Source organism: Mustela putorius, unplaced genomic scaffold, assembly GCF_011764305.1.
Source record: "Mustela putorius furo isolate JIRA1106 unplaced genomic scaffold, ASM1176430v1.1 tig00000430_pilon_pilon_pilon, whole genome shotgun sequence".
NCBI lineage: Eukaryota > Metazoa > Chordata > Mammalia > Carnivora > Mustelidae > Mustela > Mustela putorius.
Window position 1 is genome coordinate 3781926 of NW_025421377.1, and position 27949 is coordinate 3809874.

The 27949-nt window shown below is 40.0% G+C and overlaps 1 protein-coding gene across 2 annotated transcripts; it reads left to right on the top strand.

Annotated features, from left to right (window-relative positions):
* Positions 1–27949, top strand: NIPAL1 (NIPA like domain containing 1). 2 transcript variants are annotated; one of them, XM_045079712.1, is made up of 6 exons: positions 1–146; positions 13860–14126; positions 19305–19361; positions 21639–21729; positions 23511–23671; positions 24196–27949. In XM_045079712.1, exons 1-6 carry the CDS (start codon positions 101–103, stop codon positions 24813–24815), a joined length of 1242 nt encoding a protein of 413 aa, XP_044935647.1. In that variant the 5' UTR covers positions 1–100; the 3' UTR covers positions 24816–27949. The 2 variants fall into 2 exon arrangements, with proteins under 2 accessions (XP_044935647.1, XP_044935648.1); XM_045079713.1 differs by lacking the exon at positions 1–146 and adding an exon at positions 13302–13697.

Below are 27949 nucleotides of genomic sequence, written 5' to 3' on the forward strand. Positions count from 1 at the left end.
CCTACAGCTCCGCCGCCTCGTGGGTCCCGGGGCAGGAGGAGTAGCTTGGGTGGAGGAGGAGGAGGGAGAGCCTGCTGGGAGAAGCCCCGACTGGGGGGCCATGGGGGGACAGGTGAGGCTGCCGCCTGAAGAGCCCTGCCAAAAAGGTGAGTGACTGTCCCCAGCCGAGGGACCTGGCCCCGGGGTGGTGATGAGACCGGGTGGGCGGTCCCGGGTCCTTGGTTTACTCATTCAGGCTCTGGGCCAGTGAGTAGATATGTACTGGTGCGCGCAGTATGCCAGGCTCTGGGGAAGCCAGAGCCGGACGAGATAGACAGACGGGGCTCCCCCTCTGGTGCAGGAGGCAGTCCCATGTAGATTGCAGCGTGCTGGGCGTCGCGACGGGGAAAATCGGGGTGCTGGGGGGGAAGACTCCTGCGTCTCGTCTGAGAAAGGCGCTTCCTCTGACTCAGACTCGCTCCTGGAGTCCGCGTTCGAAGTCACCCGGTGGGCAGAGGGGCGTGCCTCGGGACGGGGCGGGAGTCGGTGTTGCGCCCTGCGTGGGCTCCTCGAGGGTCAGACACTGCGCGAACTCAGGCGCGCTGGGCCTCGCGGGGAGGGCGCTGGACCCTCCCGGGCCGCCCACGTCTCTCCTCTGTCTTCGAGATGAAAACTTTCCCAACCCTGCTGGCCTCGCGTCTGACTCGCCGTGCAGTCACTTCTTGGCTACTTCAGGCGAGAGCCCAACGGGAGAGGAGGCGGGGAACTGGGCGCAGTCACTGGTAGGTTTGTCACTGTCCGCCAGGCTGGGGTTTCGGCCCCCAGGCGAATCCTGAAGAATCGCTGGGCCAGGCCGCTTGCCCTTTGCCAGGTGTTTGATCGCTGCCTGGCTTTCTAAAGTCACACACAGTGCGGAAGGCCCGTGTGAGCCAGGATCGAAGTAGGACGGAATACTGGGAGCGTGCCCCTGACGGGAAGGGTGTGTCTCAGCTGAAAAGACAGTTTTCAACGTGTGAAGGCGAAGGCTGATTTCTAATTACCTGGTAAGGACAAGAAGAGAGACGAGTGAGGGGCGCGGCAAGAATGCTTTTCCAAATTCGCTAACAACTTGAGGTTTCCTCTCCTCTTGTCTCCTCCAAATGCTTCTTCTTCTTATTATTATTATTTATTTTCTATGATCCTGCAATTGCACTTCGGGGTATTTACCCCAAACATACAGATGTAGTGAAAAGAAGGACCATCTGTACCCCAATGTTTATAGCAGCAAAGGCCACAGTTGCCAAATTGTGGGAAGAACCAAGATGCCCATTAATGGGCGAATGGATAAGGAAGATGTGGCCCAAATTATTCCTTGATGCAGAGTTTACATTTTAAAAAGGGAGGCCTGGGGGAGTTGGAGGGAGTGTCAGTGAACGAGTCGAAACTATGCTAGCAAGAGAGAGAAGGAACACAAAGAGAAAATGCCTGAAAAACTCAAAAATTACTCCAAAGATGAAGTTTTGGAAGTTGTTACTAGAGTAGCTGGATCTGAAATTATTTCCTAGATAGATTGCATGATCTTTGTCTAAATAATTCCTAAGCCAGTAAGTCAGACTGTTAATAGTATATCCACCCTTATTTACCCAAGAGATCTGTAAGTAAGGAGGGTTTGTGAATTACACTTGCTTGTTTGAACTTAGATGTTTTTCCTGCTTTACTCGTGCATTTAGTTCCAACAAGATGTATTCAAGCTCAGTGCTTAATTCCTATGATTAATTATAATATTGTGTGGGGAAGACTTGAGAGAAATCCGAATCCTTATCAATAGTGGGAAGAGATTAGGCTTTGGCATCTGTCTTCTCAACTATACCTGAACGTCCTTGAGTCTTCATCCTAAACCAGGAATAATTTGTACAGTTTACAGTTGTCTGATTACATATGAAGCACACGGCTCAGAGCTTGACATGGAGTAACAGCTCAATTTTCATTCATACATTCATCCAAATAACAAGAGTCCATGTGTCAGGCACTGACATGAATTTGGCACAGATGAATTTGCAGGACAGTCTGGTCCCAGACTCTAGTAAGCCTCCCATGTAGCTTACTGTGTAGAAGGCAGATAATATGCAACAAACAAATGAATAAAAAAGGACATTACAAGAGTGGCAAGTGTTATAGATAATGTATTGAGAAAGTTGAGGATGTTTAGATTGGGTACTGAGGGAAGGTCCCTTAGAGAAAGTTCTGTTTGAGCGGAGATCCAGATGACAAGAAGTTCATGAGATCTAAGCATAGAGCATTCCAGTTGGACTTCCATAAAGGAAAAGTTAACCTCATACTTCGTTTTTTACCTGAAAACCATAGATGCTTCAAAAAGACTTCCAATTCTAACTTTTCTTGTTTCTTTTTTCTAAGATTTTATTTATTTATTTGAGAGAGAGAGCGAGCATGCGTGAGCAGGGGGAGGGGCTAAGGGAGAGGGAAGAGCAGATTCCCCACTGAGCCGGAAGGCTGCTGCGGGGCTCTATCCCAGGACCCTGTGATCATGACCTGAGCCAAAGACAGCCGCTTAATTGACTGAGCCACCCAGGCACCCCAAACTCAAAATTTTCTAAAAAAAAAAAAAAAAAATTAACACACATGGAGGGCGTTTTTCATGTAGGTGTTTGATACTATGTTACATATTCCACAGATCTCAATTGGAGTCCAAGAGCCAATAGAGGCTTCCTAATTTGCAAATATGACACCATGAAAATACAGTGTAAGAGATATACCCAACTGCACGAAGACTCTGTCCCCAGGACTATGTGGGGTTGTGAGGAGAACAAAGGACAGAAAAACTAGGCTGTAAAGAAGACAAACCATATATCCCAGTGGATCTGCTTGAGAATTCTGACCTGATTTGGCAGCAAAGAGAATAAGCTGCAGATGGACAGGGATCCAGTGGTTTTCAAAGCTTTCTTTGACCATGTGAACCACTTTTCCAGGGAGCAGCCAGCTAGCAGAGCGGAAAAGGACATAGATGGGTTTTGGGACTGATTTATCTGGCATGATGTTGAAAGGAAGAAATATCATCTGTATCTCTCTTGTACTGATTAGGGTATGTCCTGTATTCATGTATATAATCTTAAATTTTCAAAACGGGTTCTCATAAAAATGTATCAGTTTATCTTCATACATCATTAAATTCTGTGTTTTATTGGGTAGTCATTTTTTCCTTTTTGCAGATTAGAAACCAAGGCCCAAAGAATTGTATAATTGAACATCGAATAATGTTTCCTAATTAGTGATCAAACTAGGCACAAAATTATTTGGGCCTTTGTTTTTCTGTAGGTGCCCATACCCCTTTGCTGGCTTTCTTGGATGCAGTACGACTCATTTTAATGATTCTGAGATTTTTACTTTTAAGAACACCTATGTCTGAAACATTTCTCAGAATTCCACCAAGTGAACACAACTTTCATTATCAGGAAAAACTTCATTTTTTGTGTAATGTATAGATGCTTTTCTTACTGTACTAAAGAAAAATGTCCTCCAAATTTTTGCAGATTGTTTTTCCATTTTTCTATAGATGTCCTAAATGCTGAAATTCAAAAGTACTCAAAGCTAGTTAAAATTCTCCACTAAAGGTTATTCAGAAAACAATAAGCTGGAGTGCCTGGGTGGCTTAGTCAGTTAAGCATCTGCCTTTGGCTCAGGTCAAGGTCCCAGGGTCCTGGGATCAAGCCCAGCTTTGGGCTCCCTGCGTAGGAGGAAGCCTGCTTCTCTCCCTCCCACTCCCCCTGCTTTGTGTCCCTCTCTTTGTGTCTCTCTCTGTCAAATAAATAAATTAAAAATCTTAAAAAAAAAAGAAAACAATGTGTAAAAAATAGTTTAGTCTAATACTTAATATGTAATTGCTTTTATTTTTTAAGTTTTTATTTTAATTCCAGTTAGTTAACATACAATGTAATACCAGTTTCAGGTATACAATATAGTGATTCAACACTTCCATATATCACCCAGTGCTGCTTAATCCCCATCCCCTATGTCAGCCATGCCACGCCCCCCTCTGTTAACCATCTCTAACTGATGGTTAGAGAACATGGTTTGTTCTCTATAGTTAAGAGTCTGTTTCTTTTCTTGTCTTTTTTTTTTTTTTTTTAAGATTTTTAAAATTTTTTTGAGAGAGTGAGAGAGCATGAGCAGGGATGGGGAGGAGAGGGAGAAACAGACTCCCTGCCAAGCGAGAAGCCCCACACAAGAGTCTCCATCCCAGGACCCTGAGATCATGACCTGAGCTGAAGGCACATGCTTAACCTATTGAGCCACCCAGGTGCCCCAAGAGTCGGTTTCTTGATTTATCAATATTTCTCTTTTTTTCCTCTCTTGCTTGTTTGTTTTGTTTCCTAAATTCTACATATGAGTAAAATCTTATCGTATTTGTCTTTCTGTAACTGACTGACTTTGCTTAGCATTATACTCTTCTAGAACCATCCATGTCATTGCAAATGGCAAGATTTCATTCTCTCTTACCGCTGAATAATAGCCCATTGTATATATATATGCCACATCTTCCTTATCCATTCATCCACTGATGGGTACTTGGGTTGCTTCCATAATTAGGCTATTATAAATAATGCTACTATAAATGTAGGGGTATTTTTATATTCTGGTTTATAAGGTAGTTCTATTTTTAATATTTTGAGGAACCTCCATAGCATATTCCACAATGGCTGCACCAGTTTGCATTCCCACTAGCAATGCAAGAGGGTTCCCCTTTCTCCACCTCCTTGCCAGCAACTGTTGTTAATTTTAGCCATTCTGACAAGTGCATCATCTTCCACTTGTTTTGATTTATGTTTTCTTGATGGTAAGTGATAATGAACATCTTTTCATGTGTGGCTTCATGATCTGTATGTCTTCTTTGAAGAAAGGTCTGTTCATGTCTTCTTCCTGTTGTTCAATTGGATTATTTGTTTTGGGGTGTATTGATTGGGAGTCTGATAAGTTCTTACCTATTTTATCTTTAACAGTTTAGTAACTTTAGTGATGTACATGTTGTAAAGTGTGAAAAGAGCAGAAGTTTATGTAGGAAATCTAGTGGTCAGTAGTCCTAGAGTCCTTGGCTTCTAAACATGCTGATAGTGGTTAGATCTTGCTTAAATTTTTTAAAGATTTCTTTATTAGTTTGAGAGTGAGAGAAAGAGAGAGGGTGCACAGAGAGAGAGAGAGAGTAGGGGGAGGGGCACAGGGAGAGGGAGAGAGAGAATCCTCAAACATATTCCCTGTGAGTATGAAAGCTGACGTAGGGCTTGATACCAGGACCCTGAGATCCTGGCCTGAGTCAAAATCAAGAGTTGGTTGCCTAACTGACTGAGCCACACAGGCACTCCTTAATTTTTTTTTTTTTTAGATTGGTAATGTCTTCTCAATTTTACTTTGGTTAATTGAAATAACGATCTTCTTACCCAGCCTTAATGGAGTTTATTTGTAAATCTATTACTATGATTTGATTTCCATACTTACTCACAATGATTTCCCATTCTTATTCTGTGCCAAATTTTCTCTAAATTATTTCTAATCCCTATTCTGCTCCCCTGTTCCTGTTTGATAGTTCTCTCACTTAAATTGTCAGCTCCAGGGGCACCTGGGTAGCTCAGGTCATGATCTCAGGGTCCTGGATTTTTAAAAAATCTTAAAAAAAAAATTGTCAGCTCCATGAGAACAAAGACCTGTTCACCCGTCCTGTTGGTCACTGTCTTTTTTTTTTTTTTTTAAGAATTTATTTATTTATTTGATGGAGATTACAAATAGACAGAGAGGCAGGCAGAGAGAGAGGAGGAAGCAGGTTCCCCGCTGAGTGGAGAGCCCAGTGTGGGGCTCGATCCAGGACCCTGGGATCATGACCTGAGCCGAAGGCAGAGGCTTTAACCCACTGAGCCACCCAGGAACCCCCCTGTTGGTCACTGTCTTACCCATACTTAGAACAGGGCCTGGTACTCAGGAAATGCCCAGTAAGAATTTGCAAAGTCTTGAATAAATGAATACCTAATGCAGTGCCTTGCACGATAGGTTTTCAACAGCTAGTTTGTTGAGCAAACAGAAGAAATAGATATATGAATGTACGATGTTGTTGTATAGTCATAACAAAGCTGTGAGAAGAGGTTGGTTTCATCATCAGCATTAAATAATGATGATATGGTGATATGATGGAAAGAGGTTGAGAAGTTCCTTTGTTATTCTTTTTTTTTTAAGATTTTATTTATTTATTTGACAGACAGAGATCACAAGTAGGCAGAGAGGCAGGCAGAGAGAGAGGAAGGGAAGCAGGCTCCCCGCTGAGCAGAGTTTCTGATGTGGGACTCGATCTCAGGACCCTGGGATCATGACCTGAGCTGAAGGCAGAAGCTTTAACCCACTGAGCCACCCAGGTGCCCCCTTTTGTTTTTTCTTTAAAGATTTCATTTATTCATTTATTTGAGAGAGAGAGAGAGTGAGAAAGCAAGGGAGAGAGACCATGAGCAAGGGGAGTGGCAGAGGGAGAGGGAGAAGCCGGGCTCCCTGCTCATCGAGTCCCTGGGGCTTGTTCCCAGGACCCTGGGATCATGACCTGAGCTGAAGGTAGACTCTTAACCATCTGAGCCACCCAGGAACTTCTGAGAAGACCCTTTAGAGTGCAAGGGCAGAGAAGACCTTTCTAAGGAAGAGACATTTTAAAGATTTATTTATTTATTTGGGCGGGGGGAGTGTGCTTGGGAGGTGGGAGGGGCAGAGAGAGAGGGGGAGAGAGAGAATGTCAAGCAGACTCCACACTCAGCACGGAACAGATGGGGGGCTCAGTCTCACGATCCTGAGATCATGACCTGAGCCCAAATCAGCAGTCAGATGCTTAACCAACTGAGCCACCCAGGCTCCCCAGAAAGTGACATTTTAGTATATGTGCTGCCGAAGCGAGCACAGAAAGTGACATTTTGAAGTGAGACTCAATGAAGAGGAGTTAGCTCTGCTTGCAACTACCAAGGCTAATTAGCAAGTAACAAAGCTTTGAGGCCGACCAGGAATTTAGCCTATGAAAGAGGATGAAAGAGAAAAAGAAAGAAAGAGAGAGAAGGAAAGGAAGAAAAGAAAGAAAGAAAAGAGGAAGGAAAAAGAAAGAAAACCAAAAAGCAAAACAATTGTAGGGAATATGGTTAGAGAGATAACTGGAGGCAGGATTCTGGAGGCTCTTGTAGACTGTGGTGGAGATTTCAGATTTTTCCTAAATGAGAAAGGAAGCCATTGTAGAATTTTAGAGGGAGAAATGACAAGATTGGGCCTACTAATCTAAAGACTCATTTCCCCTGATCTTACCCTCTGCTATATCCGGACCTCATCTCGGGCTGTCTCTCTTCCACCACCCCAGCCAGCCTGAAGTACATTCCCGCCACAGGGCTTTTGCATTTACCCATAGCAGAGAGGTTTGTCCACTTAATTAAAGAAAAAAAACTCCTTTTTGATACTTCCCTGCTTTCCAAGGCACTCAACATATTATGTAGTTATTAATTTACTTGTTTATTTATTTATTTTTGCCCCTCACTAGAATAGACATGAGGGCAGGAATTCTACTTTATTTACCATTGTATCCCCAGCTTCTAGAAAATGCCAGCCAGACAGTAGATACTTTTGTGGAGTCAGCGAGTGAAACAACTCACTAGTTTGATTTCAGGGAATGAGTGAGAGAGAGACACACACAATATGATGTCAGAGGTGAACAAGCTTCAGAACATGTAAAACTTAAGGAGTTCAGGATGAGGAGTTGAGGTTTTATTGTCATTGCAGTGAACGCTCATGGGGAGAGCAGAGGGAAGTTAAGCAGGGGAGTGATGGAATCTAATTCACACTGGCTGATATTTAGAGAGTACATTGCAGGGGACATAAAAAAAATTCATTCATATTTTTTTCTATGATAAAAGAAATGGGCAGGTGTATCGGTCAGCTATTGCTACGTAATACACAGCCTAAAACTCAGTGGCTGAAAACAATAATGTATTCTTGCCTCTGCCTCTGAGGGTCAGCTGATGGTTGATTGATCTAGCCTGGGTTCACCTGGGTGTCTCTGCCTCAGGTCCCATGGCCACCTGGGTTTGTCTCCTTCAGGTGGGAAGAGCTTGGCTCTGCTCCCTGTGTGTGTTTCCATTCTGTAGCTCAGGCTGAAGAGGCCTCAGCTGCTTAGGAAAACTCTATTCCTGACCAATACAGAGGTGGGAGAGAGTAAACCTAAGTGAGTAGGTGCATTTGAAGCCTGTCCTCATATTCCCCCTGCTGCTCTCCCACTGGCCACCAGCTCACCTGCAGCCTGACATCAGAAGAAAAATATTCTGCCCACATCAGGAGGGGTAAGGGACTAACTATTTGCTGAATAATAAGCCAAACTAACATGTAACTTAGATGGTGAGATAATGATTTCCTCAAACTGGAAATACCTGGTAGTGATTTAAAATTCAGTTTGGTTGTTTTTTTTTTTTTAAGATTCATTTATTTATTTATTTGACATACAGAGATCACAAGTAGGCAGAGAGGCAGGCAGAAAGAGAGAGGGGAAAGCAGGTCTTCTGCTGAGCAGGGAGCCCGATGCAGGGCTTGACCCCAGAACCCTGGGATCATGACCCGAGCAGAAGGCAGAGGCCCCAACCCACTGAGCCACTCAGGTGCCCCTAAAATTCAGTTTTTTTTTTTTTTAAAAGATTTTATCCATTTATTTGACAGAGAGATCACAAGTAGACAGAGAGGCAGGCAGAGAGAGAGAGGGAAGCAGGCTTCCTGCTGAGCAGAGAGCCCGATGCGGGACTCAATCCCAGGACCCTGAGATCATGACCTGAGCCGAAGGCAGCGGCTTAACCCACTGAGCCACCCAGGCACCCTAAAATTCAGTTTTATGTTATCATTGACTCCTTAGGAAACAGCTTTGCTATTGTATATAATTAACTGAATAATTTAAAGTATTATTCTCTATCTATAGGCAAATTGTACTTGAAAAATTATTCAAAGCATTTCAGCTTTGTGTAAACATTAATAACAACTTTTAGCTGCATTTACTTGTATTTGACGTTTTTACATTTCTGAAATAAAAAGAATACTGGCCTGGGAATTGGGTTGCTCCTTGGCTGTAATTCTGGCAATTACATGGCTTTGGCCAGTCACTTAATATCTTGGCATCAGTTTCTTTGAAACGTCTTTCGATTACAAGTGCCCAGGAGCTTAAAGCTGGTGTAGCAACAATGTTTATGAGCCACTGGGATTATAAGTAAATGACTCTGGGAACAAAGATCGTGTATGATCAAATCACAAAATTAGAAAAGGCATCTTCAGAATCACTGAGTAAAATTCCCTTATTTTAGAGATGAGGAAACTGAAACCAAGAGTAAATATTGAACTTGTCCATGACTAGAGACAGAAACAGAGCACAAGGTGAGGAAAGGCACACAATCCACAGAAAATTTAAATTTGCTTTGAAATCTTTAGTTTGTGTGTGTGTGTAAGTGACTTTCACACTTGTGCATGAAAGATACATATTAAGTTCAACCATACAGAACTGCTATTTTTATGGGGTCAAAATTGTCAAATATCATGAATTAGATATATTTCAACATAATTAAGAACTTTAGCAGTACTATTTGCGAGAATAAAAACATTGTACATGACTCAAATGTCCACCAACTATAAAACAGAAAAATTAATTGGGAGGTAAACATGCAGTGGAATTGTGTAGGACAGTGGGCAAAACCAAGTCCTACAGCCACAGGCAGGCGTCAACACTAACAAATCTCAAAAACAAGCAAGTCCCCAAAGAATACATACTGTATGATTTACATTTTATAAGATGCAGAAGCAAAACTAAACAATTTATTATTTAAATATACAGTCATATAAGGGAAATCTTTTTTTTTTTTTTACCCCAAAAAAGTGATCTTACACAGTAAGTCAGGATAGTTGTCTCTTCGGAAAGGCAATGTTTATTCCTTAAATTAGGTGGTTGACACATTGATGTGTATTGAATTTTTCTTTATAACCGATACATATTTTCTAAATATTAATTACACAATGTTTAGAAAAAATAATAATACCAAAGAAATAATACATGCTCCCTGCTGGCGGGAGTATAAATTAGGACCGTCACTTTGGAGGGCTATTATAGTGTCTATTAAAATAAAACATAATGAATGTAATTGATTTTCTCTATGTTGAACAAAGTTTAAATTCCCTGGATAATTACTTTGCTTACTAGAATCTCAAGAAGCCAACTGAGATAGCTCTAGATTCCTCTGAAATACTCCAGACTCCCTACCCACACATTCTACTTCGCCTGTCTCCTGCCTCGGCACTCCATCCTCCTCAACCCCCTCCACGTCCTCCCCCCCCCCGCCCCCCCAACTCACCCTTCACTCCCTGACTCCCTCTTTCAGTCACATCTGCTGTAGGCCCTCTCCTCAACAGGCACCCAACATAAAACAATTTAAGGTCTAAGGTCAGAAGCTAGACGGGAGTTTTATTATTTTTCCTGCCATAAAATTTACAGCATTAAAAGCTACTGCTCACAATGAGAACTTACAAAATGCAACAAAGATTATTTGCTTTTGCTTATAACCCTCTGCTCCCACACCCCCTAAAATGCTGGAAACATTTTGCTATGCCAACAGCTTAGAAGGAATATTGTTTCACTGGAATGAGACCTGCCTACTCTGTTTTCAGAGATGAAGTTTTGGAGTGGTTATGTTAATTACATAGTAAGTAACACTAATGCAGCCTTGGAATTCACTGGAAAGTCCAGTCAGATATTTTCTCAGGAAATAGTGTAATGGAAATTCTTACTGCAAAAATCACTTTCCATTCTTGGAGTTTTAAATGAGATGAACAGTGACTGAAACAAGATTGCTACGGGTTGGCTTGTTTGAAAATGAGCAATTCTGGGCGCCTGGGTAGCTCAGTGGGATCGAGCCCCACATTGGGTTCTCTGCTTGATGGGGAGCCTGCTTCCCCCTCTCTCTTTGCCTGCCTCTCTGCCTACTTGTGATCTCTCTGTCAAATACATAAACTCTTTTAAAATTATTTAAACAAATTTTTTAAAAAGGGAAATCTTTAAAAAAGAAAACGAGCAATTCTTAAAACAACCTGCCTGAAAATTCCTCAATGTTACAGAATATTCCTGAAGTCGCATAATTCTCCTTGGAATATTTAGAAGTTTTGACTTAGAATTTATTCTGTTTCTTTAAAACAAAGTTGATTCATTTTCAACTTATGGAAATAGGTGAAATAATAATCACGAAAAGTTTCAATGCAATTATTTTACCTTTTCAGGGACCTGAACTTTATCATTGTTTCTTAACTTTGTTTTTTTGTTTTGTTTTTGGGTTTTATTTTGGGGTTTTTTTGTGTTTGTTGCTGTTGTTGTTGTTGTTTGCTTGTTTCTTAACTTTGTAAGTGGGAAATTCAGATAAACACATAATGTTATGCATGGAAGCATAGATCCAGTTACCAGAGTTTTGTTCCGAAGACATCATTTGGTCAAACTGTCCTTTGTTGTTCATAGGACTTCTTAAGATTTTTGAGATGTAAAACTAATTTTTTCATTGAATTCTAAAATTGTAGTTGATTCGTTTTTCTTTGCCCTTTTTGTTTAGAATAAATCAGAAGGGGAAAATACACTTCTTTAAAGAAAAAAATGAAATTTAAAAAAAAGAAAAAATGAAACTAATGTAACATTGTATGTTAACTGTACTTGAATTAAAATGAAATAATGGGGCACTTGGGTGGCACAGTCAGTTGAGCAGCCAACAATTGGTTTTGGCTCAGGTCATGATGTCAGGGTGGTGAGACTGAGCCCTGCATTGGTCTCCACCCTTACTTAGCACAGAGTCTGCTTGAGATTCTTTCTCCCTCTTCCTCTGCCCCTCCTGTTCTCTCTTTCTCTCTGTAAAATAAATAAATAAATCTTTAAAAAAATACAATAAATAAAATAAAAGGAAACGAACTATTGAGACTTCATCAGGCTAAAAAGCTTTTGCACAGCAAAGGAAACAGTTGATAAAACCAAATGATAACCTATAAGAATGGGAAAAGGTATTTGCAAATGTCTTATCAGATGATATACAGAGTACCCAAGGTCTATAAAGACTTTATCAAACACAATACCCCAAAAACAAATAATCCAATCAAGAAATGGGCAGAAGACATGAACAGAAATTTCTCCAAAGGAGACATACAAATGGCCAACAGACGCATGAAAAAATGCCCCACATCATTTGGCAACAGGGAAATACAAATCAAAACCACAACGTGATACCACCACACACCCATCAGAATAGCTAAAATTAACAAGTCAGGAAACAACAGATGTTGGTGAGGATGTGGAGAAAGGGGAGCCCTCTTACACTGTTGGTGGGAATGCAAGCTGGTGCAGCCACTCTGGAAAACAGTATGGAGGTTCCTCAAAAAGTTGAAAATAGAGCTACCCTATGACCAGCAATTGCACACATACTTAGCTTACTTGGGTATTTATCCAAAGGATATAAATATAAACCCAAATGTTTAGAGCAGCAATGTCCACAATAGCTAAACTATCAGAAGAACCCCAAATGTCCATCAACAGATGAATGGATAAAAGAAATGGATAAAGAAATTCACAATGGAATTTTACTGAGCCATCAAAAGAAATGGAAATCTCACCATTTGCAACAACATGGATAGAACTAGAGGGTATTACGCTAAGTGAAATAAGTCAAACGGAGAAAGACAATTATATGATTTGACTCACACGTGGCAGTTAAGAAACAAAACAAAGGATCCTAGGGGAAGGGAGGGAAAAATAAAGTCAGACAAAATCAGAGAGAGAGACAAACCATAAAGAGACTCTTAACTCTAAGGAATAAACTGAGGGTTACTGGAGGGGAAGTGGGTGGGGGCTGGGGTAACTGGGTGATGGACATTAAGGAGGGCACGTGATATATGCAGCTGATGAATCACTGAACTCTGCCTCTGAAACTAATAATACATTTCTATGTTAGTTAAATGAATTTCAATAAAGTAAAATTTTTAAAAAATAAAAGGAAAAGAAAAGTTGAGAAAAGGGTCAGAAAATCTTGTCACGGTATCCCCTTGCCGGCAGCTAGCTTTTCAAGAGGAGCACAGATATAAAAGTTCCTTATATTGTCTACAGTGGGTTCATTTTGTGTTGTAATGTTTAGCTTGAAAATTCTAAGACCTTTAAAATAATGGGTCTGGTTCTGTAGATGTACATGTTTGTTTGAGTCCTTTTCTAAGAAAAGCATACTTGTGTTTAATTCATTTTTTTTTTTTTTTTACTAGATTTTATTTAGGAGAAGGTAGATGAGTAGACCTGAAAAATCATTCTTTGCAGGGAAAGTGGTACACAAAACTAAACCCACTTTTAAACAATTTTCGGAAATGCCCCATCACCCCGCCCAGCGGGTTAGCTAAATTGCCTATAAGATGCGGACAGATGAATTGCTGTGTCTGTCCCCACACTCAGGCATCACCACCGCTGCTTCCCAGGAGCCATGCTAATCAGGTAGAGCGGGGAGGTGGTCTAGGGGGCCATGATGAAGGGTGAGCGCCTCCCGCGTGCCAACAGCTACTCTTTTCTCTTGCTACTCTCCCAGGTGCTGTTTGCTGCAACAAAGGGCCAGCAAGTATTGCTGAAGTCTCCAGTTTATAAGAGAAAATCAGACTTTAGGGGACAGCTCTCATTTGTAAATGAACAGGTGTGTGGCCCTCCCACTGGGAAAGTTCTTCCACACAGTTAAAAAAAAAAAACACACTCTCAGGACCATCCACTTGGGTTTCTCTTCCTTGGAGAAAAGCAGTAATTATTCATGTATCTCCCTTTGGTGTTTGTTGACATTTCCTTCTGTCCTTTCTTTCAGGCTCTGTGCTGTCTCTGCTGTGCCCAAACTCCTCCCAGGCCTGGTGTGAGATCACGAACGTGTCGCAGCCTCTGGCTTTTCCTGGCCCCTACAGGGACCTGAATGCCAGCATAAACGCCTTCAGCAGTTCTGCAAAAGTTGAAAACAAATACAGTCTGTACATGGGCCTGGTGCTGGCGGTCAGTTCCAGTATTTTTATCGGCTCCAGCTTCATACTGAAAAAGAAGGGCCTCTTGCAACTGGCCAAGAAGGGCGTTACCAGAGCTGGTGAGAATCGGAGGCAACTAGCCCGTTCAAGTTTCTGCAGCAGCTGCGGAAATAATCCTGTTCTAAGACCGTAGTGCTACAGTAGTGATATTTTACTGTCTCTGTCTTAGCCCCTGTCTCTGTTCTTAGCAGATCTCCCCCTACAGTTTCCAGGGTTGAACCAGGTTGTGTCCCTTTGAGGGTGAAACTGAAGGTCTTGTTCCCAGAGGTTGAGTCCTCCTATCAGAGCTTTTGTGTGCAATTTCAGTGTTCAAGTTCAGATGTACATGTAGCTTCCCTGCTTAAGACATGTCAGTGGCTTTTCTTTGCACTCAGAATAAAACCCAATACCCTTCCCCAGTCTCTGACCTCCTGCGTAGGATGGTCCTTGCTACCTCTCTACCTGTATCTTCTGCCTCTCTCCCTGTCACCTACTTTGGTCTGCTTCCTGGAACAGACCAAGTTCTTTGGCCCTTCAATGCCTTTTCCCTTCACCTGGAATGCTCTTCTCCCTGGCCTGCCTTCTGGCTGACTCATCCTTCAGACTTCAGCTTGAGGATCATCACCTTGGCTGGTCTTCCTTTCTGGGGAGGTGTCCCCCACCCCCACCTCCATTACTGTCTATCATGGCACGAAGGGTGTCCTTCATGGTACCTGAAACAATCTGTCATTGTAGGTTTATTGCTTATTTACTCATTTATTGGTAGCAGACCCACAAGAGTAGGAACCTTCCCTAGGATAGTGTTTGGGACCCAATAAATATTTGTTAAATCAATAAATGCATAGCCATAGAATTAAGTTGCTATTTATAGTGATGCTTTACATGCTGAGTAACAGCTTAACTACCCTTCATTAACCATAATCTCCATTCATTTTTTCTCTTTTTTGTCATTTTATTGATAGGTAGTGGAGATACAAACTCTTCACACATTTAGTATATACAATTTGATGAGTTTGGACATATGAATATACCTGTGATACCACCACCATAACCAAGACAATAAACATTATCTATTACCTCCCAAAGTTTCTTTATGTCCCTTTTCCTTCTTTTGTTTTTTTTTTTTTGGGGGGGGGGGTTGGCCAGCAGAATATGTAACATGTCTACACTTCTGTGTTTTGTTTTGTTTTGTTTTGTTTTTCTCTTTCAGACATTTCTTTTTATTTACAATTTGTGTTCAAGGCAAATTAATTCTATAATATGAGAAGTTACTATGAGTCAAAGCATAAATACACAAACACAATATATAATCCAAAATAGATGCATAGCATTCAGGTGTGAAACAAAACAGAATGTTCATTCACACACTGCAACTTGACATCTGTTGGATATTGTTGTTTCAGCACAGGTTCCTAAAGATGGGGGGAGAAATGACTTTGGTTATCAAGACTACTGTGGTCATATTAGATATTGGAACATCTAAGCATCCGTGCAAACAAGTCCTTACAGTGTTCATTTTTAAAAAGCTTTGTGTGCATTGAGACAGAAAACATCCAAGATTAATTAAGAGATGATTTCTTTTTTTTTTTTAAGATTTATTGATTTATTTATTTGACAGATAGAGAGCACAAGTAGGCAGAGAGGCAGGCAGAGAGGAGGGGAATCAGTTTCCCCACTGAGCAGAGAACCCCATGTAGGGCTCGATCCCAGGACCCTGAAATCATGACCTGAGCCGAAGGCAGAGGCTTTAACCCACTGAGCCACCCAGGCGCCCCAATTAAGAGATGATTTCTTAAAATGTAGCTTAAGAAGTATGGGCACAGGGGCACCTAGGGGCTCAGCTGGTTAAGCTTTCTGCTCAGGTCATGATCTCGGAGTCCTGGGATGGAGCCACTCATTGGGGTGCCCTGCTCCTCGGGAAGCCTGCTTCTCCCTCTGCCTCTCCCCCTGCTTGTGGTCTCTCTCTCTTTCTCTGTCAAAAAAATAAAATCTTTAAAAAAGTAATAAAATAAAATAAATAAAAGTGGCATTTCAATCCTCTGGGGGAAAGGATAGATTATTCAATCAAAAGTGTTAAGACAATTGGCAAAAATTAGGAAAAAATGTAAGAGTTCTACCTCATACCATTCAGGAATTTAAAATGAAATGATTTTCTCAAGAAACCTAAAAGGTCTTTCTAAGAATGTAGATAAAGGGAAGAATCTATTCTGTATAAAGGAAGAGGCTATCTGGATTGATTTTTAAAAAAGAAAAAGAAAGAAAGAAAGAAAAGAAAGAAAGAAAGAAAGAAAGAAAGAAAGAAAGAAAGAAAGAAAGGAAAAGAAAGAAAGAATGGAAAAGAAAAGAAAAAGAATCCTACACAGCGACACCTTAACTAAAACTAAAAACCAAATGACATAGGGGCCAGGGGTGGAAGGAGTATTTCCAAAATATATGACAGACAAAGGATATTAAGATCCACAATATATAAAGAATGACCATAGTTGATAAGAAGAAGATTAGTAGCTTAAGATAAAATAGACAGATACGTAAACAAGAAACTCACAAAATAAGAAATGCAAGTGTCCAATAAACATATATAAGTAAATGTTATATCATTAGTACCAAAAGAGATACCATCATATAACAAGGAGTGCCTGGGTTGTTGTCTACTATCTATCTTATCTTTCTCTCTTTCTTTCTTTCTCTTTTTTTTTTTTTTTTTTTTTTTGGTGGGTGGTGGAGGGAAGGGCAGGAACAGAGGGGGAGAGAGAGAGAGAATCTGAAATAAGTGTCACATCCAGCACAGAGCTGATCATGATGACTCCAAGATCATGACCATAGCAGAAATCAAGAGTCAGATGCTTGGATGCTTAATCAGCCGAGCCACACAGGTGCCCCTGTTGCCTACCATCTTAACAAGGTTTTGTATTTTCTTTAAAAGGCCCTACATTGGTAAGGGACTTAGGAAAATAAATAGCCCTCCCAAACATTGCTGGAGGCAGTATCAATGGGTACAAACTTTCCTAAGAGCAATTCGTAAAGCTTAAAAATGTCAGTGGCTTAAAACCTAATAATTCCACTTCTGGAAATGTATCTTAAGTGAACAAGGATGCCACCTATAGTTACATATTATTTATTTTTATTTATATTTACTTATATTTTTATTATATTTATTTTATATTTATATATATTTATATATATTTATATTTATATATTTTATTTATAATTTTATTATATTTATTTATATTTATAGTTTATACTCCAGGATATTTATTTAAGGGTTTTATATAATGAGAATAAAAGTAGAAACTCAGTATGTGTATGTGTATAGCTGCACGCCGGTTAAGTAAATAATGATATGCCAGATTTTGAAATAATATTCAACCACTAATTAAGGACATGAGGAAGTATTTATGGTATATTAAATTTTAAAAGACATTATAAAATTATTTTGTAATATTCCAATTTAATCATGTGCATTGTAAGAAGAAAATCCCAAATCAACTACTTGGCAAGATAATCTTCACAGCTAATACACCCTGTTTCATTTAATCATAACAAAATCAGAGAGGTCAAATACATAGGATTAAGTGTATTAAAATTGGTGAGAAAATTCCATTTTCTATAGCAAACGTACCTGTGACTTTAAGTCACAGATTACAGTAAAGAAAAGAATACCATTAGAATACCTCAGGAAATAATAATAATACAATTATTTATATTTTAAATTATTATCTGGAAAGGGAAAAAAATGTTTCTTCATTCTTAGGCTCTATCTAGCAAAAGCCAGATCTGAAATTTGATCATTTGTACTACGCTTTTTCTGTGTGTCACATTAGGGCTTTGGCTTTAAAATGTTCTTTAAAGAAATTAAGGACATTCTAGAGCCGTAATTGCCAATTAAGTGTTAAATTATCAAGCTTCTCTGTTATTGGTGTTTGTAAGAAAAAAGTACTTAAATTACTAACTGGAGCTGATCTTTCTAGTCTCAGACTGAAATGGATTCCTCCCCCCCTAGATTTTCTCATGTTGTCTTACATTTATAAATCTAACCATTAATTTCATACTAAGGATGGTTCACTGAGTGTGTAATAAAAGGAGCAAGACAAAAAAAAAAAAAGAATACCTCAGGAAAGCTTTTTATCCTTTTCAGTAGACTAGAAACTCAATTTTCTGATGCCAAGGTAGAGAGTAAGGAGAGTCTAGCTGACTAATGTTTGTTACCCTCTGACTGACTATCCAAAATCTCAAAAGCTCTTCTGTCAACCACCTTCTTCCCCTTAAGGTCCTCATTAGGTACTGAGAGAATTTACAGCTTACGGTTTTCTGTCTTCAGTTTTAACTGTAGCTGAAACAAAGAATTTAGGATTTAGAATATTCTGTGTCCACACCTCTGGCGGGCATCCATACAGTAAACCTAATGATTAAACAAAATTTTCTTGCAAATGAAAAACTACAGAAATCAAAAGTGATGTAATTGAAAGCTGTCCAGGATCTTTAAAAAAAATGACCAAGTTGGGGCGCCTGAGTGGCTTAGTGGGCTAAAGCCTCTGCCTTCAGCTCAGGTCATGATCCTGGGGTCCTGGGATCAAGCCCCGCATCGGGCTCTCTGCTCAGCGGGGACCCTGCTTCTCTCTCTCTCTCTCTCTCTGCCTACTTGTGATCTCTGTCTGCCAAATAAATAAATAAAATCTTTTTTTAAAAAATGACCAAGTAAATAAGCTGAAGACTAGCTATCCTGAGTTGGCCTTAAGGTGGGGTCTCAATGGTGTGTCTCTCAATGGGTGGGGACCCCCACATTTGGGGGGTCCCAAATGTGGGGCAGCGATAGGGTGGAAGCCACTGGTGTGGGAGATGAAAAATTCACCTGAGGCAGAACAAAGGAGCCAGAAGTTGATTGAATACACCTCAAGAAAGGGAGTGGTGGGCAGAACCACAGAGGAGAGGCTGTCTGACCCGAGGTAGTGGGTGGGGGCTGCTTTTATAGGGGGAAGATAAGGAGATATGGGAATGTATGGAATTCTCCCTTTTTTGGTTAACTGTGCTTAGTCCTAAGTAGCCCAGTAGTCAGGTAGGGCCCGTGGGTATCTTGAGGTGGTCTCCCAAGGGGCCTTTTCTGCATTCCATTGCTCAAGGCTGTTTGCCTGGGCTTGACCCTTGAGTCTTGCCTTTTCCAACCTTTTCCAACTGTATCCCATTACCTCTCCTCGTAGTCAGCTCTTGAAACCTTCTTCCTCCAGTTAAGAACTTAATTTTAATTTTTATTATGCTCCTAGGGCAAGGTGGACATTCTTACCTCAAGGAATGGCTCTGGTGGGCCGGATTACTGTCAAGTAAGTCCTTTACTGCTCAGAAGAGTGTTTGCTTGTAACATGATCAATAAATTACACGGAATTGTTCAACATTGATTACTTTATCTTCCTGGTAAGGATGGCATTCAAGTCTAGAAATTTTCGTGTGGGTATCATATATTGTCTTATATGTAAAATAAGTTCTAGGTTTTTAGAATTAATTATTCCTCTTCTCTCCCTCCACCTCCATGTTCTCAATACTGTCCTGGAATGCAAGGGCAGGGAAGTTAACATTTGAAATATTATATTTTAATCACAAACTTCTCCTTAGGTTATATCTTATTCCCTGGAGCAACTGAGGAAAATGCCTTCTTCCCACATTTCCCTGCTTCTAATTGGAACCTGTGACTGTCCTAGCTGCATGTTTTCTGACGAATGGGTTTATTTTACTGGTCAGGACCAAAATGTGGGTAGACTTAAGTCCCCTCTGGCTGCTTAGCACTGAACAAGTGGAGAGAAGCTGAAGCTTGTCGACACTGCCCTTCTCCCAGACTTGCCCTGAGGACACCGAGACTATTGGATGGAAAGCACAGTATAGATGCTCATGTGATATGCAGAGAAGGCAGTATTATCTCTCGTGGCACTTCTGTAGATTTCTATCTCCTCCCCTAAATCCTCCAAAGATTCTTGAGTCCCAACCTAAAACTACCAAATGTGGGACCTCATAAACTGTCATTTCCCACCACCTGCCGACCACCTCCCTCTGCAGCAAGAAGCCTGCAGACTTCCATTTATTTTCCCATACTACGTGACACACATCAGACTTGTGCGATCCTCTTCTGCCAAAGAATTGGGAAAGAACTTTCTACAATATTAGAACTTTCTCTAATATTAGAATCTCCAAAGATGATAAATAAGAATTATTTAAATTTAAACGTGTATAGATAGCCCTTTTGTAGTTGTTAAGGTGTTTTCTGATTCCTTACTTCATTGGAATAAAAATTGACAGGGACTGAACTGAGAAGATTCCAGATAGATACTTTGGATGATTTTTTTCTCCTTTTCTCTCTCTCCTTTTTGTGTCTCCCACCCTCTGCCTGCACAATAGGATGAAGATATAAGGAGAAGGTTATGTGGCTACATTTACAGTTTTATTCTCATCAGGTACAAAGTTCATGCTAGTATTGAAGAGAAAAAAGCAGAAGTCTACAACATTAGAGATTTTTATCTAGTGACAAACATACAGCACTTCAATCACGAAATTAATGTTTTCCTGGAAAGCTGTCTATTGAGATAAAAATATAAATATTATCAAGTGTTCAAGAAAGCTTCATATTTGAAGAAAACTGCCATGGCTCTTCTTAGAAGAGCAGTCTCCCAGTTGCTCTGTTCTGGAAGCTTCTATCTGTGTTACAATATTTCCCTAAACCTGAGTACTCCTGAAGATTTGGCTGGGAGAGAAGGGAAGGCTGGGAGCATAGCAACCAGAGGGGAAAAGGAAAGTATTCTGGTGTCTTTTATCTGTTCCAGAAGCTCTCTCTACAATGTAAGTGTTTTCTTGACGTGATTTGCCCTCATGAAATACTACATTCTGTGGGCAACTGTTCAGTTGTAACCCATAAGAATAATTTGGCCCTTAGACAAGAACCTGTCCTTAGAGGGAGTTTCCCTGACTCTAGAGGTCATCTCACTAGAAGTGTAGAGTTTCTCAGATAAGAGAAAGATGGCAGGAGCCCATCCCTGTGATTGTAAAGCCCTTCAGATCTCCTCCAGCTTCTAAGATACTGTCAAGGTGCTCTTGGGCCATCTACAATTCAGAGATGCCTAGCTCCTTGGGCCTGTGGTAGGCATTTCTGGCTATCTTCTGCCAGCTCAGTAGACCTCCGCAGAGCATTCTAATTTGCCACAGGGTTTTTGTTAATGTGCTTAACAGTAAGCATGCTTGAGCGCCTAGAATAATTCTTTGCTTAGGCCAAAACTACCTCTCATTAGATTTTGTCAAAATGACCAACTGACCAACTATGTTTTTGTTAGTGACATAACTAAAATCTCTACTGGAAGTCATTTAAAGTGTGTAATCATCTGACCTCAGGTTTTGCATGGATTGAGTTCATATCACCAGGTAATTACAATGTGTCTGCATCCCTTAAGACCTATCCTTCCCCACCCTCCATAGGAAAACATCAAATTGTTCCTTTTAGCTAGATCTGTCAGTATCTCTGGGCTGGAAGTCTACCTACCACTTTGCATGCATTATTGCTTTTTCTCTTCTGGCGAATAAGTCCGTCTCTCACATCACCCCTGTGGCTTGCTTTCCAGTGGGAGCCGGCGAAGCGGCAAATTTTGCAGCCTACGCTTTTGCACCTGCCACCTTGGTCACCCCGCTGGGTGCTCTGAGTGTTCTCATAAGGTATGTGAGAAATGAACTTGGCTTCTTTTTTTTTTTTTTCAATTTATTTATTTTCAGAAAAACAGTATTTCTTTTTTTTTTTTTTTTAAGATTTTATTGATTTATTTGTCAGAGAGAGAGAGAGCACAAGCAGGGGGAGCGGCAGGCAGAGGGAGAAGGAGAAGCAGGCTCCCTGTTGAACAGGGAGCCTGATGCGAGACTCAGTCCCAGGACCCCAGGATCATGACCAGAGCCAAAGGCAGATGCTTAACCACCTGAGCCACCCAGGTGTCCCTGAGCTTGGCTTCTGTAGAGATGTCAGTACCATGATGAATATAAACCACAAGAAATACATCGTTAAACATATCTTAAAGTATTATACAACTCATGTGAGAAGACACAGGAAAGCGCATGAGCGTGGGAATAAATTGTGGTGTTATTTAGAAAACCTATGAGGGTGGGCCTGGTTTCCTGCTAACATAAAGTAATCCTGTGTTATGTTTGTGTTTATTCAAAGAAGACTTGCAGTTGTTTTTGTTTTTTTTTTCTCTCTCTCTCACCTAAACACATTGCCACAGCCCGTTCAGTCCTTTGTGTTGTCATAGTGGTTAATGACCATGGTGGTCATTGGTCATGGTGGAGGACTTTTAAAAGCATAGTGTTTGGGTTAAAGGTCAACTCTCACTTCAAGTCTTCCCTTGTTTGCCAGAGAGTTGTGTTTGGAGACCTTCTAGTTTCTTTTGGTAATGGAAACGGGAATAATTTTCATGTTTGTAGAACAGGAGATCTCATTTTTCTGAACAGTCATTACTATGATCCCAAATGATCGTGTTCAGTGGATGCAGGAAATTTTATAGCTAAGCAACTCTATTATTTATTGTATTTTATCTCCATTCAGTATCCACCTTGGGTGGAAAACCTATGACTAGGCCAACCCACTTCTTTTCACGTTCTTTGTAGGACTGTTGAGAGAAGTAAATGAGTCAGTACACATAGAACTCTAGAACACTGTCTACGCATGGGACCATAACTCTTAGTAGTAGCAATGTTTTGGCTGAGGCTGCTGTCCTCACTGACTCTAAGAAGGTGCCAGGTGCTGGACGACAGTCTCAAGTGCATCTTGGTACAGATCATAATGGTACTCCCATGTGGGAGTGCCAGGGCATCAAGAGAAGGAGGCCGGAGTGCAGAAGCCCCAGCAGACGTATTTTGTGGAACAGCAGGATGGCATAGTCTGGTGTCCATGATGGTACCAACAGAACTTCCTGAGGCCATGGCAACCAAAGTAGTGGGGACTGTTGAGTAAGTGAAAGTATCAGGGAAGTAGCAGCTGGTAAGGAAATACTTCAGTATTTTGACAACCCATGTGGTTATTCTTGTGTGTCCTTGCTACATATCAGCCCTGAGCTGGTGATTCTTCTTTAGACATGGATCTTTCTTGAAGCTTCCATGAGCACACATAATCTCAATGAATCTTGCCAGTAAGATATAAAAGATCTTCCATTTTGTTTGGCTTTGCGGGAGAAGATGGGAAAATAAAATTAATTGGGTGGGACTTACCTCTCTTGGGAAGATGCCACGGTGCAGAATGTCTGTTAAAACCCTTTTGATATAAAAGCAAGCAGATTTGATTGACCATTTCTGAGTCTTAAAACTAATCAGGTGTTTCAGTGTCCTGTAGTGTATACAGCTCAGTTGATTGGCAACTGGGATAGAAGGGTGGGTACCACAGTGGGACTTGTGAGCTGCTACGGAATCCAATGTTAACTGAATGAGAGTGACTTTTTTTCTTCTCCCAACAGTGCAATCTTGTCTTCCTACTTTTTAAATGAGCACTTGAACATTCATGGGAAAATAGGCTGCATATTAAGTATATTGGGGTCAACCGTGATGGTTATCCATGCCCCACAAGAAGAGGAAGTCACTTCTTTGCATGAAATGGAAATGAAATTGAGAGACCCAGGTCTGTGATTCAACCAAAAGAAACACTCAGATTCTGTTCCACTTTCTCTCCTCATCAAATGAATTTGGAATAATACTGTAAAAGGCTCCCTTCAAGCTTCCTTGTGGGTTGGGTGATACAGTGAGATTTGACTGTATTACAAGTCTTTGGTAAAGGTGACACAATGTACTGGTCCAGATTTGCTCTCTACACAGCGAAAGGAGATGGGAATAGGAGGAGTAAAAGGCATATACTCTAACCCCAACTTTGGCCACTTTCTCCCTCTGAAAATAAAAAGTCTATCAGACGATACCTGCCATACCTCATAGTGTTATCTGTGCAATTCAAATGATATGTTTGTGAAGGTCCATTGTAAAATGCCCAGAGCCATGCAGTAAAATGCTGTTTTGTTTCTGTTATTTTAAGTTAATCTCACTTCTCATTCAGAAACACCTGCCCTCCTAAACTCATGGCTAACATGATTTTGCAAAAGATAGAATGCTACTAGCATTTTCTGAAGTCTAATTCTTTTCTCTTCCAAACAGGATTTATTTCCTTTGCTGTGATCGTAACTGTGATCTCATTGGTGCTGATTTTGATCGTGGCTCCCAAGAAGGGACAGACCAATATATTGATCTACATTTCAATCTGTTCATTGATTGGAGCGTTTTCAGTGTCTTCTGTCAAGGGCCTGGGAATTGCCATTAAGGAACTATTGGAATGGAAGCCAGTTTACAAGCATCCCCTGGTCTTCGTTTTGCTGGCTGTACTTGTGCTCTCAGTGACGACACAGATTAACTATCTCAACAAGGCCCTGGACACCTTTAATACATCTCTTGTGACTCCCATTTATTATGTATTCTTCACGTCCATGGTAGTAACTTGCTCCGCCATCTTATTCCAAGAATGGTACGGCATGAAAGCTAGAGATATCATTGGGACGCTGAGTGGGTTCTTTACCATTATCAATGGCATCTTCCTTCTAAATGCTTTTAAGCACACTGACATTACCTGGAGTGACCTGACATCCACTACTCAGAAAGAAGTCCTCTCTCTGAATGGTAGTGAAGACAAATATGTCCTACTAGAGAACACAGAATGTTCAACCCCAGGATTCAATGATGACATTACCTTGTTTAGCAGGACTGATGATCAAAGTCTCTAGCAACCCTGAACTTAAATATAAGACACCTGAAGAGGATAGGAAATGCCGGATTTTTTTTTTTTAAGAACTATTAGGAAAGCTGGCATTTTTAAAGTTCTAACTAATAATCTAGATGTGAGATGGAAAAAAAAAAAAAGGAGGCCTTCCTTTTTGGCCATCAAATTTGAAAGTCAAGATTTGGATCCTCCCCCGAGAAGACTTCTACTGTTTTTCATTTCTACAAACTTGAAATATTCTCTGAGCAGAAAAGAAGTTAGGGTTGCATGAGTTTCCAAGTAATCTCTTCTGGTCACAATATATTTGTCTCTGCCAAGTGGCTCTTCATTTCTTTGGCTGCTATTCTTAGTAATTCATAGATAAACTCAACTATGTGCCGATTAGCAAAGTATCAATCATCATTCTCTGATGAGTCATAGTTTCAAATTATTAAACCTGAGAAGTGAGATTACTGATGCTTCCTCCCACCCCCACCCAACTTCTATAACTTCCTTCTTTCTAAACTAGATGCTAAAGAGTGGAGTGTTAAAGAAAAAATAGGCCTGCCTTGGAAATTTGCTCCCTGGTGGGCTAGAATGCAGAAGACACACAGCCCATGAGGGGCTTATCAATTGTAATTTATTGCCATATTAGAAAAATTTATTACCAATTCAACGGAGGAGAATGGAGAAGGGAGAGAAATACCTAAATGAAACATGGTGTTTTTTCTTTTTCATAAAAACAAGTGCAAATGATTCGAGTCAAGGCTTCTTTTAACTCAAAACTGAACAATGTAAGACAAAATTGAATTTCTGGAGAATTCCAAGTGATTTCAGCTTTGGAGTTCCTTATATTCACTTTGTCCCTTTTTCTGTTATCCCAAAGATCATTTTTCTTGTTGACAGAGAGACTTTTATAAAAGTAACTGATATATTACTTTAGGATTATATGGTACACCTCAATTTTTCTCAAATATCTAATCTGCAAAGAGTAAGTTTTCCACAGACTTTTTGGAAACCATTAGAAAAATCTTTTTGAAAACTTGAATGAGTCATCATAATTGTTCTCTCAAATTTGACACTTTCACCCTTATTAAGGAAATTATAGTCACTAACCTTTTTAAAAACATACATATCCTACCACTATAAGTGGTAGATTTTTCTTTTTCTGTTGAATTTCATCCTGACCATATTTTCCATACATTTTATTGAGAAGTGTTTTGGGAGAATAGGAAGGGGAGTGAAATTCCCAGAAAACAAAATATTGAGACCTTGGGGACTAGTACAGGAAAATACCTTTTGGATATTAACACTTCTATGTGATTTTTCTATCTCCAAGTATACAGTAGGAATAACATTTTTGGTGGGCTTTCATGTCTATGGACAAATATCACTCACTGATTTCAAGAGAAAATTACCTACTTCCAGACTAAACTTATTTCTGTCAAAGCAAAAATCCTAACCAAAAGATTACAAGATTAACACAAAGAAAACAAAAACCTTCAGGTTGATTCAGTTTTTCTGGTCCAACATTAGAAGTTATTTTATTTGTTTGTTTGTAATCCAGCTCAAGTCTGTCCTGGGCAATAATAGTAAATTCTCCTATTGAGAATTTTATTCCACTGATTTTAGCATTTCCCAGTTCAGTTGGGCTCTCATTGATGTTCCCAGGGATATCCTGAGGTGACGTTAAAGTTAGAAAGGACTGTCAATGTCTCTTCAGCGTAGGTCAATGTTGAGTGCACCTCAGTGCATTCTTATTTTTGAAAACTAATAATCCATGGGAGATACATGGGTTGATACCTCAGGTCAAGTATGTGTTTACTCTGTTGGTTGCTGTTTCACTTTCGCTGTATATCAGATACATAAGCTATGAGCACAAGTTTGTAGGTGAAGTATTTTCTGAAAAGGAAGCGTTAAAAATGGTAGAAATTCTTTTAAAGATTTTTTTTCCTATTGAAAAACTCCACTGGTTTCTCCAGGACATGTTCTTAGTGAGGAAATTAAGGGCATCCAACCTGAGGCTGTGCTGGTTCTCCACTCTAGTGAAAGTCAATGTCACCTGTTACAAAGCTTTGCCCTTGGTGTATTGCACCCAGGCTAAAGGCTCATGGAACACAAGAACTCGTGTGTATCCTGGATTGGAAAATGAACTGGTGTTGACATACATGCCCAGGAGAAAGGCTGAGAAATATTTAACAAGTTGAAACATGTTGGAGAAACAATGAAATATTTTTAAAACTAAAAATCCCTGGAGGGTATATGCATGGAAAAACCAAAATGTCATTGTAAATCTAAAACCAACAATAATTTTTCCCAAACAGGAAGATGTTGTCTAAGAAGGAATAAAATGCTGGATCCCTGTATTCAGACTGACTATGTTAGTCTTACCTGGTAGTTTCATGTATGTATATATTATAACATATATTTTTATTTCACTAGGTTTCTTAAGATTTATTAGGTGAATATCATGGGTCATTAGGGATGGCAAGGCTGTCTTCACACAGCCAGATTGAAGGTTTTCCCAAATTCTTTGAATATAATAGTTTCATCTTACTTTTGACATAGTTTTATTCTTAGGTCAATGCTTAAGAACTTTGTTTTTAGTTCAGATTGCATACAGTTTTCATAAAACTCTTTAGATTCAGCAGATGAAATTAACACCTTTGTTTTAAGATTACAAAATGAAATACACAGAAAACACCCCACCTCAGGCCTGATGTAGGAGGCATTTAACAGAATTTAGTTCTTTTTGAAATGACATTTTCTTACAGTCTTGTTACTAGACGGTTAAGAATCATTAGTTTCCAATTTTCATACATTCTTTGTCTTTTCTTGACTTGTGTCACATTACCTTGTTTTAAATAATCCAAGTGGAAATGAATTACAATTATCTCAACACCAAAATGAATCCAAAAAAATATTTTTTCTTAAAGCCCATAAATCTGAACTAAATGCAATCTTCACATTCTAACAAAACTTTATGGAAAAGTAATTTGTATAAATATCTATGAGATGTTCTAAATATTTTAAATAAACTCTAGAGTCATGAAATTTTCTATTTTTCAAATGTTTATATGTACTGTTCATTTTAGAAAGCTTACGAATTTTAATGTTTCTGTATATTTTTCATTTGCAATAAAATGTGGTTTAATCACG

Excerpts from the sequence above, each read along its gene's own strand:
- NIPAL1 (XM_045079712.1), top strand. The coding sequence starts at position 101 with ATGGGGGGACAGGTGAGGCTGCCGCCTGAAGAGCCCTGCCAAAAAG. Across the intron at positions 19,362-21,638 it reads GTGGGCCGGATTACTGTCAA|TGGGAGCCGGCGAAGCGGCA; the intron begins GTAAGTCCTTTA and ends CTTGCTTTCCAG. Across the intron at positions 23,672-24,195 it reads AATGAAATTGAGAGACCCAG|GATTTATTTCCTTTGCTGTG; the intron begins GTCTGTGATTCA and ends TCTTCCAAACAG.